Source organism: Mustela lutreola, chromosome 2 (genome assembly GCF_030435805.1).
Source record: "Mustela lutreola isolate mMusLut2 chromosome 2, mMusLut2.pri, whole genome shotgun sequence".
In the NCBI taxonomy this organism is placed as follows: domain Eukaryota; kingdom Metazoa; phylum Chordata; class Mammalia; order Carnivora; family Mustelidae; genus Mustela; species Mustela lutreola.
In genome coordinates, this window is record NC_081291.1 from 7585029 (window position 1) to 7602248 (window position 17220).

Genomic DNA, 17220 nt, shown 5'->3' on the forward strand with positions numbered 1-17220 from the left:
GGCTCAGTGGGTTGGGCCTCTGCCTTTGGCTTGGGTCGTGATCCCAGGGTCCTGGGATGAGTCCCGCATTGGGCTCTCTGCTTCCCCCACCCCACCGATGACAGTAGGCCATCTGTCTCTCTGCCTACTTGTGATCTCTCTCTCCGTCAAATAAATAAATAAAATCTTAAAAAATAAATAATCAGGATAAAAAGGAAAAATGTGTTGCCTATTAAGAGAGTAACAAGGTAAGTAGCTAGGACTGGAAATGTAAGCATGGCCAGAGGCCTCACCCAGGGGGATATTTTATTGTAGGCCAGAAGGACCAGAGAGGCAGCACAGGCATATGGGGGGGGGGGGTGGTCATTCCAAGGCAGAAGGAACAGCAGGTGCAAAGGTTCTGTGGTAGGAACATAGCAAGTACCATTCAAGATGCTACAGACAGTAAGACGGTTGCCGTCCTTTCTTCAAGATGCTCACATTTTAATGGAGAGGAGATGGATAAAGTGATCTATGACCTCCTCCCACGTGATAAGCAGGAGAGGGATTGGGTAGAGTAGAAGATAGGGCAGGCCTCTCTGAGGAGATGGTGTTTGAGCAGAGGCCGGGAAGGAGGCAGTAGAGAAAGCAGGTGTGTATCCGGAGAGAATCTATCGACGCTGGCCTGGCCCTATCTCTTCTGTTCCCTCCTCTCAGCTCGGGTTTCCAAGCAGAGGTTGTCTGTGAACCGCTGAAGGAGGGGATTTGATGGGGAATGCAGACCTTGCAGCGTGTGGTGGCTGGCTGCCCCACTCCTTCTCTCATTGGCCACTCTAGTGTTTGCGTTGGCGTGCTGGGTGGGGCTCTAGCTTAGGGGACTGTGTTCCCCATCAACGCTCCAAATCTATCTTCAAAAGAGCTGCTGGGCCCTGTGCCTCTGCGCAGAAGGGAGTGTCAGCCTGGAGCTGAGCTAAGAACCCACCCCCGAGCTGTGTCCCATCTGGGTTTCTCCCGGTTCTGGGTGGGGTCTGGCAGCTCTACTCACACCCCCTCTACTCCTTCCACTGCAAAGAGTGGGTGGACGATACTTTCTCTGGCCCGGTGGTGGGGCTGGCGGGATCCAGAGTCAGCCCAGGGAAAATGTTGAAATCCCTTGTACCGGGTTGCAAACTGTTCCCGCCTGAGTTCATATCCAGACAGGCCCTTGCCCCAGCTAGCTGTGTGACCCCGAGCGGCTCACTTACCTTCTCTGAACCCTCATCTCCACGATAGTTCATAGTAACTCCCACCTTCTGGGGATTCACGTCATGGGAAGTGCTTGACGCAAAGTTACCCATTCCTTTGGGGAAGACTGAGCCCTGGAGGGTCATCAGGGTCCATGTCCCCTAAGACCATCTCCTAGGGAGGAACAGGTAGGTAAGATGAGGTGAAGTAGGGGACCCTCCCACACCTGCCAGGCTATCTCTGAAGGGAAACAAGGAGGTCAGGAATCTAATTAATCACTGGGAAGGGCCAGACAGATGCCCTAAGGGAAAGGTCAGCATTCACCCTGTTTTCTCAGAAATCACTGTAATCCTGGCTTGGGTGAGGCTCGGGGTTGGGGCACAGAATAGGAAGGATGACCAAGTATGAGCGGCCTGGGCAGCAGCTACCCTCCCCATCCCGCCCACCCTCCCTATCCCATGCACCCTCCGGCCACCGGGTGCTAGTTAGGGCAATGGCCACCTTAAGTCTCAAAAGACAACCACCCAAACGAGGAATTGAACCGTTTATTGGCCTGGGTCCGGGTCTCAGGCACGAGGGGCATCTGGGGAGCTGTATGGGGGGGAGACAGGCCCCCGACTGGCTCCTTGCCCCCCAACACCCTCTTCCCCAGCCTTTGCATTCACAAGAAATTGCTTTGAGGCATGAGGTTTCCTTCCCCGAGGCGAGCTGTACCCCAGCTCTCAAGCGGGGAGATGAGCCAGCAATTACAAAGGGGTCTGTGCGGGGGCCGACCCCTCTTTGGCAGCTTCAACACAGACGTGAGACAACAACAGCATCCATTCTGGGGGAGCCCAGTGGGGAGAGGAGGTCACACGCATCACACACACGCACACACAGACACACATAAATATATATTTGTACCGCAACATCCCTTCCATTTATCCATGGAATTTAGCGAAGTCCTTCTGGGGCAGGCGAGAAGGGAGCACCCCACAATCATTGTCCTTGGCTCCCTGGCCCCCATGTTTCTCCATACAATGCAACTTGAAAGGAGGCACAGCGGGCTCAAGGCTGCCCTGCCTCAGGAGATCTGGTTACCCTGGCTGCGCTGGAGGTGGGAGTACCTTGGGCAGGGGGGTGGTTTTTAGGAATGGGGGTCCTCTGCCAACAGCTCCCCTAGAACCTTCTCAAGTTCCACCCTTTCCCACCAGGAGGCCCAGAGCCCTCCTCAGGCCCCCAGACCAGTTTTTCTAGCCCGTGGTGACTCCTTTGTGCCCCAAATAGTGCAATTGGCCGATGAGGTCTGAGAAAAGCATCCAGCATCTACCCCCAACCCTGTGGTTTGCCAGCATCGCGTGGAGAGACAGAGGAAAGGGAAGAAGCCGCCGAAATGGGCAGCTGGTGAAATTTGGGGAAGCTGTGGACTGGGGCCTTGCAACTGTCAGCTGGGGCCGCCCAGGACAGTCAGGGAGGAGGCCTCCAGCACTTTGGGAACAGGGGTTGTGGGGAAGTGGCTTAAGGTTGTCAGGAAAAGGTGACAGCGGTGCTGTATTCAGAGAGGGAAGTTCCATTCAGGGCAGAGGGTCAGAGAGTCGTGAAATGTTGAAATCCCTTGTATCGGGTTGTGAATTGTTCCTGCCCTGAGCTCCCCCGCCCTGGAGTGCCACCTGCCGTGTCACCTGAGTGCTTGCCTGCTGTGTCACCCATGCCCCTTCCAGGTCCCCTGGAGCCTCCCCGCGATCCGGTTCTGAAGGTGGTCACATTAGTTACTGCACTAGCCTCTGACCCCATTGGAGCTCTGCCATCTGCCCGGTGGGGGGTCTCAGCGGGCCGAGGGCAGGGTGAAATAGTTTCAATGTCACCCAGGTCTGTGGTGTATGGGCATCTTGCTTCGCAGCCCCCTCTCTGTCCAGGGAGACAGCTCACAGAGCCCTGTGCTATGGCCTGGTGGCCTACTTGCCCCTTAGACCACCGTGTTGCCCTCCAGAAACGTGGGCGACGTAGGCATGTGCGTGCCCCTCTCCAGGGAGCTGGAGCTGCGGAGAGGCAGGAGCCGATGGCCCGGGGTCCCCCCCAGCCGTCCTTGAACCCCCGCCGCCCGCCTGCAGCACCGCAGCGGCCGCAGCACCTCCCGCCGCAGGTCCCGGCTGCGCCACGTGTAGATGACGGGGTTGAGCAGCGAGTTCAGAGTGGCGAAGGCAAAGAAGTAGTGGGCCTTGTAGAGGACAGGGCAGGACCGGACAGGGCAGGCGTAGTCCAGGAGCAGGATGCTGAAGGCCGGCAGCCAGCAGACAATGAAGACACCCAGCACGATGGTGACTGTCTTGAGCAGGGCCAGCGTCTGGGGGCCGGCCACGTCGGCGTGGCTGGAGCGGACCACGCAGTAGATGCGGACATACAGAGCGACAATGGCCAGTAAGATGACGGAGAAGATGGTGACCACACAGAGCACGTAGTGCTTGGTGTAGAGCGGCAGAACAGTGGAGCAGGCCTCGAGATGGCCCAGGCAGTTCCACCCAAGGATGGGCAGGCCGCCGAGAGCCAGCGAGATGAGCCACGAGGCCGCAATCAGCAGCAGCATACGGCAGCTCTTGTCGCTGCCGTAGAGCTTGACCTTGGCAATGGCCACATGCCGCTCAATGGCGATGGCCAGGAGGCTGAAGACAGAAGCCGAGAGTGTGATGAAGGCGGAGCCCTCTCGGGCAAACCACTGCACCGGGGTCAGCCCCAGTGTGACTGGACCCGACAGCAAGGTATTGGCGACGAAGGCCACTCCTGCCAGGAGGTCCGAGGCGGCCAAGTTGCCCAGGAACAGGTACATGGCTGAGTGGAACTTGCTGTTGCGAGCGACCGCGATGAGCACCAGCAGGTTCTCCACCACAATGGCGAAGCAGAGGATGATGATGACAACCAAGGCCACCTGGCGGGAGGGCGTCTCCTGACTGTCCAGAGTCTCCTTGGTGTAATTGTAGTGTTCCCGCACCTTGCTGGGGCTTAGGTACTCTGAATACAGGCTGCCCATGGTGGGGCTCAGTGGCCCACCAGGGCCATGGGGCTGTCAGAGCTGCAGAGAAAAAAGACAGACAGACAGACAGATGGGTCAGTGCCATGGCTGCTTCCTGGGTTCTGACTTTGGGTGGCTGTGGTTTGAGTCCCAGCTCCCTCCCTTCGCACTGAGTGGCCACACAAAGTCAGAAGCATCATCTTCCCTGCTTTACCAACCGGAAACCCAGAGAGGTTAACTCACTTGCTCTAAGTCTCAAAGCCGGTAAGTGGTAGAGCCAGAAAACCTCCCCAAAGCCTCTATAACCTCAAGGTTGTGAGGTCTCAGAAGAACAGAAGCTCCCCCAAAGAGCATGAGGGACACAAAATAAACTTCCAGAACTCTTGCTCACCTCCCCAGACAGCGAGCCTTGGGCAGAGCCTGGAGGGCTCATCTCCCTTTTGGACTACACTGGAGCCCGGGGCCTCATGCCGCCTGCCAACCTGGGTCAGCAAGATGCTGGCTGCTGATAGCACCAACCCCTGCTCATTACCACCCACTGCCCTGGATTTCAGGCTGGGTCTAAGCCTTGCGGCCATGGGTGCTCCCGAGATAAGGTCTTGGGGAGACACCAGGGCGGCCCTGAGGTTTAAGCGTCTAAGAGGTCATGGCATCTTCAAGGATGAAGACCTTGGAGGCACTCCCGGGTTCAACTCCACTCCACCTGACATGCTGTGAGACCTTGGGCAAGTCACTCAACACTTGGCCTCTCACTGCTATGTCCTCATCTGTGCAATGCGGAGAAGAAAGCCTGCTTTATAGGGGAAATGGGAAAATTCTCTTGAATGGCACAAGAGGCACCCTTAGTACATAGCAAGCACTCAACAAATACTAGCCTATATACTAGCCCCTCTCTTCCTACCACACACACAGCTGGGGACTAGGTGCCCTCCAGCCAATCTTTGGGGAGGGAATGTAGACTGAGTTAGCCACGGCAAGATTCCCAACATCCTGTTCTCATCAGCACCATCTAGCCCTGCCCTGGGACAGAGGGTCCCAGAGGGGTGGGCAGGGCGCTGGCACCCCCCTCCCCAGCCAGGATGAAATCCAGATGTGAGGCCCCAGGAAGAAGCAGGGTGGAGTCCTCACTTCCCAGTCACATCCGGTGTGGGAAAGGCTGGGAGGGGGTGAGGGGATGGGGGAGCCACAGGAGACCAGTCTGGGAGGTCCTGGCTGGGAGGTTGGGGCAGCTGCTGCAGCGCTGAAGCTGAAGTCATGTGAGCCGAAGAGGGGGCGAGAGGCACCCGGAGAGGGGGTTGAGAGGAGAGGGGGGACGGACATTTGTTTCCATGAAAGCCTGAGTCACCCCCCCCTCAAGGAAAACTGAGCTGTGGGGGGAGGGGGCGGGAAGAAGCGTGGGCAGAGAGGCTGAGAGGCCAAGATCACGGCCTCCTCCCAGCTTGGTGGTGGCGGAGGGGGGTAGTCTCAGAGGGGCTGGTGCAGTGTCTGCCTTTGGCGGAGGGGAGCCAGGAGGAAGCTCCAGCCTTTAGCTAATGGGGGAGGGAGCGGGAAGAGCCCTCCCTAGGTGCCTGGAAACAGGCCTGGCAAGGAACACGTGTGCTCCTGGAGTACCGTTCCAGGAAAGGCTGGTTAGGCTGGTTCCTAGTGAGCCTGAGAATTATGGGGGGCTTCCGGGGTTACCCAAGCCATGTCAGTCCCTGGACGCCCCCTCAGGAGAGGCCCTGGCCGGGGGCCTGACAGAGGCAGCTGCTCCCCCTGGGTGAAGGGGCATCCGTCCTAGTTTGGAAACAGAGAAAGGCCTTGTGCGCATCCCCGGAGACTGCCGCCCCGCCCAGATCGCCAAACAGAGGCCCCTTGTTCCGCTGCGCTGCCGGATCGGGCCCTGGGCGCCCTGATGCCCTCTGGCCGTTGCAGGCTGCAGCCGGCCGGGAGCTAGCCTGGCCCTGGCCTCCGCCCCACTAGACCGGCCTTCGGGGCAGAAACAGCCCGCGCCCTGATTGGCTGATCTTCAATCCCAGGGCCTTGAGCGATTCGCCCATTGGCCTGAGCTTTCCGTCCTCGGCATTTGATTGGCCCTGTCGGGGGCTCTCTAAGGAAGGCGCTCGTGATGGGTCCTTTACAGGCCGACCACATCTTTCAGAGAACAGAGTTAGGGCTGTGTGGATGTCCCTGGGGACAGTGTGAACCGCAGCCTGACCGCCAGGTCACGCCGACCAGACGCCCCCCAGGCTGCCCTGCCCTTCTGGGCCCCTCCTGGGGTTCATGACTGAGAATCGAGGGCCCGTTGCAGGCCTGGGAAGCACCCGTGCTGGTGGGCGAAAAGCCTAGGTCACCCCCTTCCCCCCTCCCTCACACGGGGCCACCAACCTTCTGGTCTGGCAGCCAAGAGGAAGATTTATGGAGGTTTCCTGGAGAAATAAGAATTGGGTTCAGTCCTCACAGCCCAGAGGCCCACCGAAAGTCTGTCTTCTTCCCTGGGGTGGGGGTGGGGGGCGAGACCGGGAGCTGCACACTCACTTTCTGCAGCCCTTGGAGGCTGTCAAGGCTTCCTCAGAAGGAGGGGTGGCTCGCCTAGTTAGAGAAGGGGAAACCGAGGCCCACACTGCTTCCCTCTTCTCATCTTCCCCACTAGGACTCTGCTGAAGACAGAGCTTAAGGCAGGCTCATGCTTCCCAGAAAGAGGAAGCGGGGCCTGGAGATTGGGGCTGGCAGAAGAGGCACCCCCACCCAAACCAGGCCGATAGAGGCCTTGGCTGCTCCCCTCCCTGGGAGGCCTGGCTCCCCTCCCCAGACCTGGCTAAACACAGGGCTTGTCTCCCGCTCACCTTCACCAAGGCCGTCTTCCCAGAGGCTCAGTAAGAGGTCACTGGTTACCATTCCCTGGTCACAGCCAGGGAATGGCCAGGCCTGAAATGCAATGAGAGGGACAAGTGACAGGGTTTGGAGGGAAGGGAAGATAGACCAAGACTGTTTCGTGGGAGATTAGAAGAGAGGAAGGACATGGGAAAGCCTCAGCGGCTTCCAGGAGCCCCTCCTCCAAGTTCCACTGAGGCAGGCCCTGTGCTAACAGTCCCACTGTCACTCACTGATCCCTGCCATTGGCCCTAGGGTAGTGCCCCCACCCCTACTTTTGGTTTTCCTTAAGCGGTCAGGAGCGCCCTACACTGTGGTTCTCCGTGCAGCAACCAGGGGGAGCTGTTTAATTCACAAAGCCAATATACTGTGTCACTCCCTCACCTCCTAATTCTTCCATGGCTCCCCGCTGCCCAAAATGGCCTGGCCCTTGCCCATCTAGCCTCCTCCCACGGCCCCCCCCCCCCAGGGCCTCTCCACTTCAACCACGCTGGCCTCCTAGGTGCCACCCCCATCCCTACCTCAGAGACTTGGCTCTCCCTCCACCTGGCATGCCCTTCCCTCAAATTCTGGAATGACTGTCTTCCCCTCCTTCTGGTTTCGGTTTTAAGGTCACCGGCTCAGAGGGGTCTCCTCTGACCGTTGGTCTGCCATAGCCACCTTCCCGGGGGGGCCTCTCTATGACAGCATCTTACTTCATTGTCTTCACACAACTTGCCCTCCTCAGAGATCATTATTGTATTTTATTGTGTTCTGTCTGGCTTCCGTGGTAGAATATGAGTATTGGAGGCCAGCGACCAAGTCTGTTTTCAGCCCCTTTGGCGTGATGCCTGGCACACAGAAGGCGCTCTGAAAACGTGTGCTGGATGGATGGATGGATGGATGGACGGACGGACGGAAGAGTGAACAAAGCCCCGAGGGTCCCCGAGGTAGAGGCACCTCAATTCAGCCTAGCCCCCAAACCACAGCAGAGGCTGGAGACGCCTCGGGTCGCCGGCAGCCCCCTGACCGTGCGAAGCCCAGCGCGTCTCCGTGGAGACAGCGGCAGGACCCGCCCCCGCCCTCCGGCTGCAGTCTAGGCCTCCTTATCTGGCGGTGGAATGCGCGGTATCCACGCTCGCTCCCGCTGGGGCCTCTCTCGCGACAGCCACACGCGAGGAACCCCTACATCTCCCGTGGCTGGGGGGGGGCACCTCTGCGTCCTGCCAGGAGCTTCGCCCCAATATTCCCGGAGGGCTTAGAGGCGGGAGTTGGGGGGTGGGGTTGTGATCCCAGTTGCAGCCTCTTGGTAAATACCAAACCACCATCGCGCCACGCGGGGGTCCGTGGGCTCAGCGCGTGGCTCCCGGAGCATCTGACTGGCGCAGAGTCGGGGGAGGGCATGGAAATCCCCGGGTGAGTCAACTCGTGCCCGAGGAGGGGGCGAGGTTCCGACGCTCAACTGGGTCCCCGAACACACGAGGTCCGTGCCACGGGTGACTGCACCCCCGCCCCGTCCCTGGGCCCCAGGTGAAAGGAGAGGCGCGAGAGTCACGCACTCACGTTCCCTTTCCTTCCAGAACAAAGCCACACCCCCGAGGGGGTGACTGAAGAAGACGAACTACTCGGGGAAACTGAGGCACAGAGGCAGACTAGCAGGCGGTGGAGCAGACGGCCCTCCCCGGGGACCCCGCCCCTGACTTAGAAGCTCCGCGGCTCGCTGCACCTTTCGCTCTGGCTCAGCCGGAGTCGGCCTGCGGGAGGGCCCCTCCCCTTCACACACACACTCCCCAAACCCCCCGGTCCCGGAGCACACCGCTCTGCCTCCCAGTCTCTGGCCGAAAGAGCTCGGATCCGCCTTCTCTTCGGCGCCAACTTCCTGCCGCCGGGGAAGGCGGGGAGCTCAGTCTGGGGGTTCGCAGCCGAGGCTGTAGGGGCCGCCCGGAGTCGTGGAGAGGGCGCACAGTGACCACTCCCTCCGTGCAGCAGAAGCACGGGCGGCGCGTGCGCGCCCCGGTGCGCCCTCGACCCCTGGCCTGGCTACCCAGCTCCGATCCTGCGACTCAGGGATCCCGGGCCCGTCCTTTCTGCCTCCCACTCGTCCCGCACACTCACCTGGCTGGGCCGGCCCGGGTCCCTGCCCTGGCCGGAGGGGCTCGCTCTGGCGTCTGCGTCCCCGGGACGGCATCGGCAGGGGCTGGGGCTGCCCGCCGTACTGGGACTGCGTCCCGGGGCTCCCGACCGGGGACAGAGGGGGGCGGGGAGAGACACCGCCTAGCCCCCCCACTCGCCCCGCCCTCCTCCCCTCCCCTTTCCGGCGGCGGCTGCAATGAATTCCAGATGTGGCGGGTCTGCCCGGCCGCGCGCGCTGGGGACGGCGGGGGAGGCGCGCGGGGTCCCTTTGTCCGCATCTCCCCTCACCCCCCCGCCCTGCCCCTCCCGGGACCCAGTCGTGAGAACCTGCGGGAGCGTGACGTCACGCGGCTCCGTGAAACCACTGTCTTCACCCTGAAACAACTGTCTTCAATCGCAGATGTACTCTTGGGTCATCCCTGGGACCCCGGAGTTGGAGAACCTGGGACCCCATTTATATACTCAACAAGGAGACACCAAAGCCCCCATGTGTCAACGCAGCAAAAAGGCACCAAGCGCCTGCTCCGAGTTCCTCCAGCAAATCAAGTCCCCAGTATGTGCCACGCCTTGGCCCAAAGACAGGAGTAGCTTTTGCCTTGATAAGACCTCAAAATTCAGAAAAGGCCCCTAGAAAAGTGGGAGCACCCAACAGTCTCCCTTGCCTCTGCTGATGATCCCCGGAGCTGCCCTTGCTGGAGTCAACCAAACAAGAAGGCCCAGGCTCAGCCCACCTTCCAGCTTGGGGCCTAATCTTCCATACGGTTCTTTGGTTTCCCTCTCTTTTCCTCATTCAGCTTTTCCCCGGGGTGACTCTGTGTGCCTAGCTGCTGAGAGGGCAGGACACCCTCAGTCACATTCATGCACACACACATGTGTGGGAGAGATCAGCATAATAGGAGAGCCCTTGGTTCCTCCAACAAACATTTTTGGTACACCTCCTGGACAACAACAGTGAACAAAACCAGGAAAAAGGGCCTCACCCTTTTGGAGCTTATGTTCAGGGACAAGAGACAGCCTTTTAGGGGTGCCTGGTTGGCTCAGTTGGTTAAGTGACTGCCTTCAGCTCAGGTCATGATCCCGGAGTCCTAGGATCGAGCCCCGCATCAGGATCCCAGCTCCATGGGGAGTCTGCTTCTGCCTCTAACCTTCTCCCCTTTCATGCTCTCACTCTCTCTCTCTCTCTCAAATAAATAAATAAAATCTTAAAAAAAAAAAGAGAGAGAGCTTTTTAGGAGGACACTATTTGTGAAAATGCATACATAACCTTCATATACGCTATTTACCAGATACATTAAGCACTCGCTGTGTACCAGATAGTATCCTAAAAGGCTGGAGATACATCAAGATCAAATAAGACAAAACTCTGGGTCCCTATGGAGCTGATGTTCCACCACATGTCCTCAGAATATGCAGAATATTGGAGAAAGAAGAAACCAGTGAATTCCCTGGGAGTGGAAGGGGAAGATAGGGACAGGGCATGGAAGGGAGGCTGCTTTCATTCTATGAACGCTCTCCTAACTCTTGATTTTTGTAACATGTGCACGTGATCCTATGCCAGTAATAAGTTAAATTAAAAGTGGACCGCTAGAGACCTAAATGGTGCAATGACCAGGAGAATTTTGGTGCACTTTTCTGTAGGTGTATCATGCTTCAGTCAAGAACGTTGAAATATACAAGGATGAAAAGGGTTATCTGCACTCCCATGTTCATCGCAGCATTACACACAATAGCCAACATATGTAAATAACCTCAGTATTCGTCAGTGAAGGAATGGATAAAGAAAATGTGGTATAGGGGCACCTGGGTGGCTTAGTCAGTTAAGCATCTGCCTTTGGCTCAAGTCACAATCCCAGGCTCTTGGGATCGAGTCCCGGAATGGGCTCCCTGCTCCGCGGGCAGTCTGCTTCTTCCTCCCCTTCTCCCCCTGCCCAGCTTGTGCTCTCTCTCTATCTCTCTCAAATGAATAAATAAAATCTTTTTAAAAATCATTATTTTTAAAAAGATTTTATTTATTTATTTGATAGACAGAGATCACAAGTAGGCAGAGAGGCAGGCAGAGAAAAAGGAGGAAGCAGGCTCCCCGCTGAGCAGAGAGCCCGATGTGGGACTCGATCCCAGGACCCTGGGATCACGACCTGAGCCAAAGGCAGAGGCTTTAACCCACTGAGCCACCCAGGTGTCCCTCTTTTAAAAATTATTAAAAAAGAAAATACGATGTGCACACACGATGGACTATTATTCAGCCATGAGAAGGAAGAAAATCCTGCCATTTTCAACAGCATGGATGAACCTGGAGAGATTATACAAAGTGAAATAAGCCAAGGAGGGAAAGACAAATACTGTTTGGTTATCACTTATATGTGGAATCTAAACAAGACAAAACAAGGTCAAACTCAGAGAAACAGAGAGGAAGAAAGTGGTGATTGCCAGCTGCTGCACTGAGGAGGGCAAAGGGGGAGCTGGGTAAAAGGGTACAAACTTGCAGCCGTGAGATGAATAATGTCTGAGGCTCTAACGTAAAATGGGGTGGCTGTCCTAGCCGACATCATATTGTATAATTGAAATTTGCCAAGAGAATGGGGCTTACATGGTCTGATACACACACAACATAAATATGGGAGATAACAAATGTGTTCGCCAACTAGCTGTATTCTTCCACAGCGTCTACGTGTATCAAATCAACATGATGTACACTTTAAATATCTCACAGTTTCATATGTCGACGATGCCTCAAGAGAGCTGAAATTTAAAAAAAAAAATTAAGGTGGCTTGATACCTAGACAATGCAACCAGTAGAAAGAGAGGTTGGGTGCAGTCTTCTGTATGTATATACTTCATAAAGAGTGTTGAAAAGCAGGGTGCCTGGGTGGCTCAGTCGTTACTCTTCTGCCTTAGGCTTAGGTTATGATCCCAGGGTCCTCGGATTGAGCCCCGCATGGGGCTGCCTGCTCAGTGGGAAGCCTGCTTCTCCCTCTCCCACTCCCCCTGCTTGTGTTCCCTCTCTTGCTGTGTCTTTCTCTATCAAATAAATAAGACCTTAAAAAAAAAAAAGTGTTGGAAAGCAAAAGGATACAAAAAGAAATTAAAATTGATCCATTTAGGCCTATTAAAAAGTGAAAATGGATTCATCTTGGTGTGAAACTCTCTTCAATGTGTTAAATTGAAAATAAGCACAATGCACATTGGTTTGCATTGCTTGCCCCGTTTCTGGGTGTATTTATAAGGGTTGTATAAATACACACACATTTGCCTGTCTGCTCACCGGCCACCTCTGGGAGAAGGCACAAGACACCAGTCACGGTGGTTACCCTCTGGCAGAGGAACTAGGGGCAGGGGAACAGGTGAGAGGAGGCCAGATCTTTATGGTGTACCCTGGGGGAACCGCTGGAAGTTTTCAGCTCACATTATCAATTTTAAAAATTAACAAAGACATGAAAAATCAAATAATAGGTCACAAATCACCAGACTTCTAGTCATAAAATAGTTCTTATCACAAAAATAATGACTATTATCAATAACATAAACAATAACATGCCTAATAAACATACCGATGATAGTATGCAACATATTGCTATTAAATAAATTTATATTAATAATTAACATATTTTTAAAAAGAAGAATGATATTTAAAAAGAAGAAACATGTCTAAAAAGAATAAATTTATATTAATAATAAATACACTCTTAAAAAAGAATAAACTTTTAAAAAAGATTTCATTTATTTATTTGACAGAGAGATAGAGCACAAGTAGGCAGAGCGGCAGGCAGAGGGAGAGGCAGAGGGAGAAGCAGGATCTCCACCGAGCAGAGAGCCTGATGCAGGGCTCAATCCCAGGACCCCAGGATCTCAGCCTGAGCCAAAGGCAGCTACTTAACCAACAGAACCACCCAGGCGACCCAAAAGAATAAACATTTAAACAAAAAAGAATAAAAAGAAACAAGGAGTGCCTGGGTGACTCCGTGGGTTAGCATCTGCCTTCGGCTCAGGTCATGATCCCCGGATTCTGGGGTCTGAGCCCTGAATCAAGCTCCCTGCTCAGGGGGAGCCTGCTTCTCCCTCTCCTTCTGCCTGCTGCTCCCCCTGCTTGTACTCTCTCTCTGTCAAATAAATAAATAAAATTTAAAAAAGAAAAAAAGGGAGAGAAAGAAAAAAGGAAGGAAGGAAGGAAGGAAGGAAGGAAGGAAGGGAATCAATATATTGGCAGACCTGGCTGGCTCAGTGGGTAAGAGCATACAACTCTTGATCTCAGGGTCATGAGTTCAAGCCCCATGTTGGGCACTGGGGCACAGAGCTTATCTAAAAATGAAAGAAAGAAAGAAAGAAAGAAAGAAAGAAAGAAAGAAAGAAAGAAAGAAAGAAAGAAAGAAAGAAAGAAAGAAAGAAAGAAAGAATATTAATGCCACATGTATATACACAGCCTATATATTCATATAGTACTTCATGCTACCTCTGGTTATGCCTCACTGGTTTCTGCCATCCAAAATTGACAGTCCGACGGAGGAGACAGAGAAGAAACGAGATCGTTCTAACACAGGTAGTAGGACCTTGGTGGGGAGATAAAGAAAAGTCAGACAATGACTTTGTTCCTTTTCCTGAGCCAGATTTCCACTCAGTTCCAGGCCAGATCTTGGGGTCCGATCAGACCTCAGCAAAAACTCACTGAAACCTCTGCCAAGTGAGTGTGTTGCCTGGACAACCTCTAGAAACCAGGTGTTCAACCCACGGGGTACAAAGCACAAAGCAAACTGGGTCCTCCCCTCACCAGGGAGCTATCGGAGCGGAAATCTCAGCTCTCTGTGGGGACCCAAAGGCTGGGGAGGAAGTGCCCCCCCCACTCAGGCCCGGCTGGCTCAGCAGTTTGCCACCCCCCCCAAGGGACCTGGGGGTGGGGTGATATCAAGGCCACAGACATATCCGGGCCCGTCTGTCAGGGGACTATGGCTCCTAGACAAAGGTGATGTCCCCAGAGACACACATACACCAACAGACAACTTCCGCCTCCCCCCACTCCTCCACCTCCTACTTCTGGGTCAAGCCCAGGTCTTGGCGGTCAGCTGAGGGAATGGGCTAGAAAAAGAACTGGAAAACACTGCAATCCTAGACTTCCTGATGGTCTGGGAGGTCAAGGGGAAAGCTGAGCCCTTAGGGAGGGGGGACTTGAATCAGAGAACAGTGGAAGAGGAAGGAAACAAGGCTCTTTTCTTGGGGAGCTCCCAGGCAGGGGAAAAGAAGAGAAGGAAGAGGCTTGGAGCAGCCTCCATTAATTATAGGGCCGCCGACAATAATGGCTAACGCTCCCACAACGCAGACAGACGGGGCTGGGTGCGGCTCTACAAGTCCTCACAGCTGGGGGGGGGGCATTATTATTGTCATCATCCCATTATTTTTAATAGACCTCAGTGTTTAGAACAGTTTTAGGTTCACAGCAAAACGGAGCAGAAAGTACAGAGATTTCCCATATACCTTCTGCCCCTACACAGACACAGCCTCCCACTACCAAATTTCCACCCGGGGGGCTGCATTTGTTAGAGTGCTTAAATGTGGAGGCACCCAGAGCCCGTAGTTTGCGTCAGAGTTTGGATGACTGTATGGCCAATGACCCACCATTATCGCAGCACACTGAGTAGTTTCACTGCCTGGGCTCCACCAGATCATCCCTCCCGCCCCGCCCCCCACACCAGCCCCTGGCACCACTCATCTTTTTACTGTCTCCAGAGTTTTGCTTTTTCCTCATCACCCCATTTTAAAGATGAGGAAACCAAAGCACACAGCAGTGGTGAGGCTTGAACTGTAAGGGCCTCTTCAGCCAGAGCGGCCCCACCCCGGTTGAACAGCCATTTTGTTGTAAAACTTAAATGGACTCTGTCACCCCCCCCCCGGGGGGGGGGAACTTACTTAAAAACAAGTCCCAGAAACCAGTCCCAGGTAACAAAGACCAGGTACAAGGGTGGGTCAGGCCAGGTGGAGGTATTCAATCAGTGGGGGCGCATACTGTCTCCCTGGTTACCAAGGAGTATGGGCCTCGCCCTTTGGGCACCTTTTGGGCGCTAATTCTGACCAAGGTGATAGGCTGGTTCAAATGTTTACTAGGGTAAATTGTGATTCAATTGGTCAGCTAACATGGCTGTGCAGCTTTCTCTGTGTGTTACAACTTCATTGGCCACCTGTGCATGGCCAGACCCAACCACATGGTCTTTGCCCTTAAAAGCTAGTCTGTAAAGGAGAAGCAGGGTCACTCACCCTCTCTATAAGAGGCGCGGCCCCAAACGTTTGGTTTGATTCTTGATGCTTGGCGCGAAATAAAGCTTTGCTTGACCTTCGCTTTGTATCAGTCTCGCTCCTTTAATCACGGACCCATTATTGGAGGAACCCAACAGAACTAGAACTCTCTGCTCTGCTGCCCATCCCGAGCCCCTGTCCTAGGCCCAAGGAGGTGACCCAGCTCCCCATCCCTGTCCCAGTGGGTCAGAACAGAAGGGCGGTGCTTACCAGTCAGGACGGCGTCCATCGCTGGTAAGATGGGGAACATTCTTCTCCTTAATCCTTCCGTCCTCCCTGGGCCTCCCCTCTGCTCCCCAGCCCCCAGCTCTTGGTTTTTGGCAGGAGGAACTGCATGAAGTGTCAGAGACAGGTCCCAAGTTTCTCGTCATCATCCAGCACTGGGGGAAGGAGCCCCAACTGTAGAGAAGCTTTCCAGATGCTGATTTTGGCAGGCGGTGAGGCTGCGGCCGCCTGGCCTCCTCCTCGGGCTCAGGGCCCACTCTCCGCTTCGGGGATGGGGCGGGAAGCCTGCCGGTGGAGGCCAGTCCCTGCACATCTGCAGCAGATACAGTCTTGGGCCTTCCAGAGCTTTCTCTGGATGAGGGAAGCAGCGATTAGGGGAGCTGGGCACGTCAGAGGCCAACTTTGCAGCAAGCCCCCCTACCCCAGCACTTATATATAATGTGCCGGTTCCTGTCAAAAGCTCGCAGCAGCTCCCTCAACTAGAGAATGGCTAGACAAACGGCAGGGCACCTTACATAGAAGACCACCCAAGGACAGAGTATCGGTCACTTGGAGTTCCAAAAGTAAGGAGCTAGTGACATAGAACAAAATGGGTGACTCTCCAGAGCATTCTTTTCTTTTTTTTTAAGGACTTTTCTTTATTTATTTAACAGAGAGAGACAGCCATAGAGGAAACACAAGCAATGGGTGTGGGAGAGGGAGAAGCAGACTCCCCACTAAGCAGGGAGCCTGAGGCAGGGCTCGATCCCAGTACCGCAGGATCATGACCTGAGCTGAAGGCAGACACTTAACAACCAGGCCACCCAGGCACTCCCTCCAATGCCTTCTAAGGAGGAAAGGTAGCCAGACACAAAAGGCTATGTACTGGATGATTCCATTTCTATGACATTCTAGAAAAGGCCACACTGGAGGAATGGGCAGCAGACCGGTGGTTTGCAGGGAGCTGAGGACAGTGGGAGGAACTACCTAGGAAGGGCTCAGTGGGGAGTAGATTTTCAGTGATGAAATAATTCCCTCTCTTGCTTGTGGTCGTGGTTACGTGACTCTATGTCTTTGTGAGAGCTTGCAGAACTGTACCTTAAAAAGGGAAGACTTTATGTTACTTCAATGGTATCTTTAAAAAAAAAAAACTGTATCTGAAAACAAAACACAAACGCCTCCCAGCTGCCTTACATCAGTCAAGGTCTATACAGGGACCTTGATGGACAGAGGGGATTTAGCGCAGGGGTTGGTTATATAGACAGGAAACCCAAGTTGGGGAAGGGGTTGCGTAGACTTTTTAGAAATAAGCAAATAGGGAGACTGTGCCCAGTGGGAGCCACTGCCAGTGCAGGTAGAGAGAAATATCCTGACTCTCGGTAGTCTTCTGCCCTCCAGTTGTCCTCCAGGATCTGCCATTGGCTAAACGTGGGCAGGAACCCATGGGCAAAGGGATGGCCTATGCCAGGGTCAGCCCCTGGCCATGGGGCAGGGCGGAGCAGAGAATGAATGGGCTGAAGGTACCTAGGCCCTAGGTGAACACAAAACATGCGAGGGTGGGATAATTATACTCCCATTTTACAGAGGAGGAAACTGAGGCCTGG

The 17220-nt window shown here is 54.7% G+C and overlaps 1 protein-coding gene across 5 annotated transcripts; it reads right to left on the reverse strand.

The window, feature by feature from the left end:
- Positions 1-1713: 1713 nt before the first annotated feature.
- S1PR2 (sphingosine-1-phosphate receptor 2) lies at positions 1714-15692 on the reverse strand. 5 transcript variants are annotated; one of them, XM_059159926.1, is made up of 5 exons: positions 9112-9272; positions 6994-7075; positions 6686-6739; positions 6536-6576; positions 1714-4228 (listed from the first exon to the last, which is right to left on the reverse strand). In XM_059159926.1, the coding sequence occupies exon 5, from the start codon at positions 4184-4186 to the stop codon at positions 3128-3130; it is 1059 nt and encodes a 352-aa protein (XP_059015909.1). In that variant the 5' UTR covers positions 4187-4228; positions 6536-6576; positions 6686-6739; positions 6994-7075; positions 9112-9272; the 3' UTR covers positions 1714-3127. The 5 variants fall into 5 exon arrangements, with proteins under 5 accessions (XP_059015909.1, XP_059015908.1, XP_059015906.1 ...); XM_059159925.1 differs by lacking the exon at positions 6686-6739; XM_059159923.1 differs by lacking the exons at positions 6536-6576; positions 6686-6739.
- Between the last annotated feature and the right edge of the window lie 1528 nt (positions 15693-17220).

Bases quoted from the DNA above. Each gene is read 5' to 3' on its own strand.
- S1PR2 (XM_059159928.1), bottom strand. From the start codon at position 4,186: ATGGGCAGCCTGTATTCAGAGTACCTAAGCCCCAGCAAGGTGCGGGAA.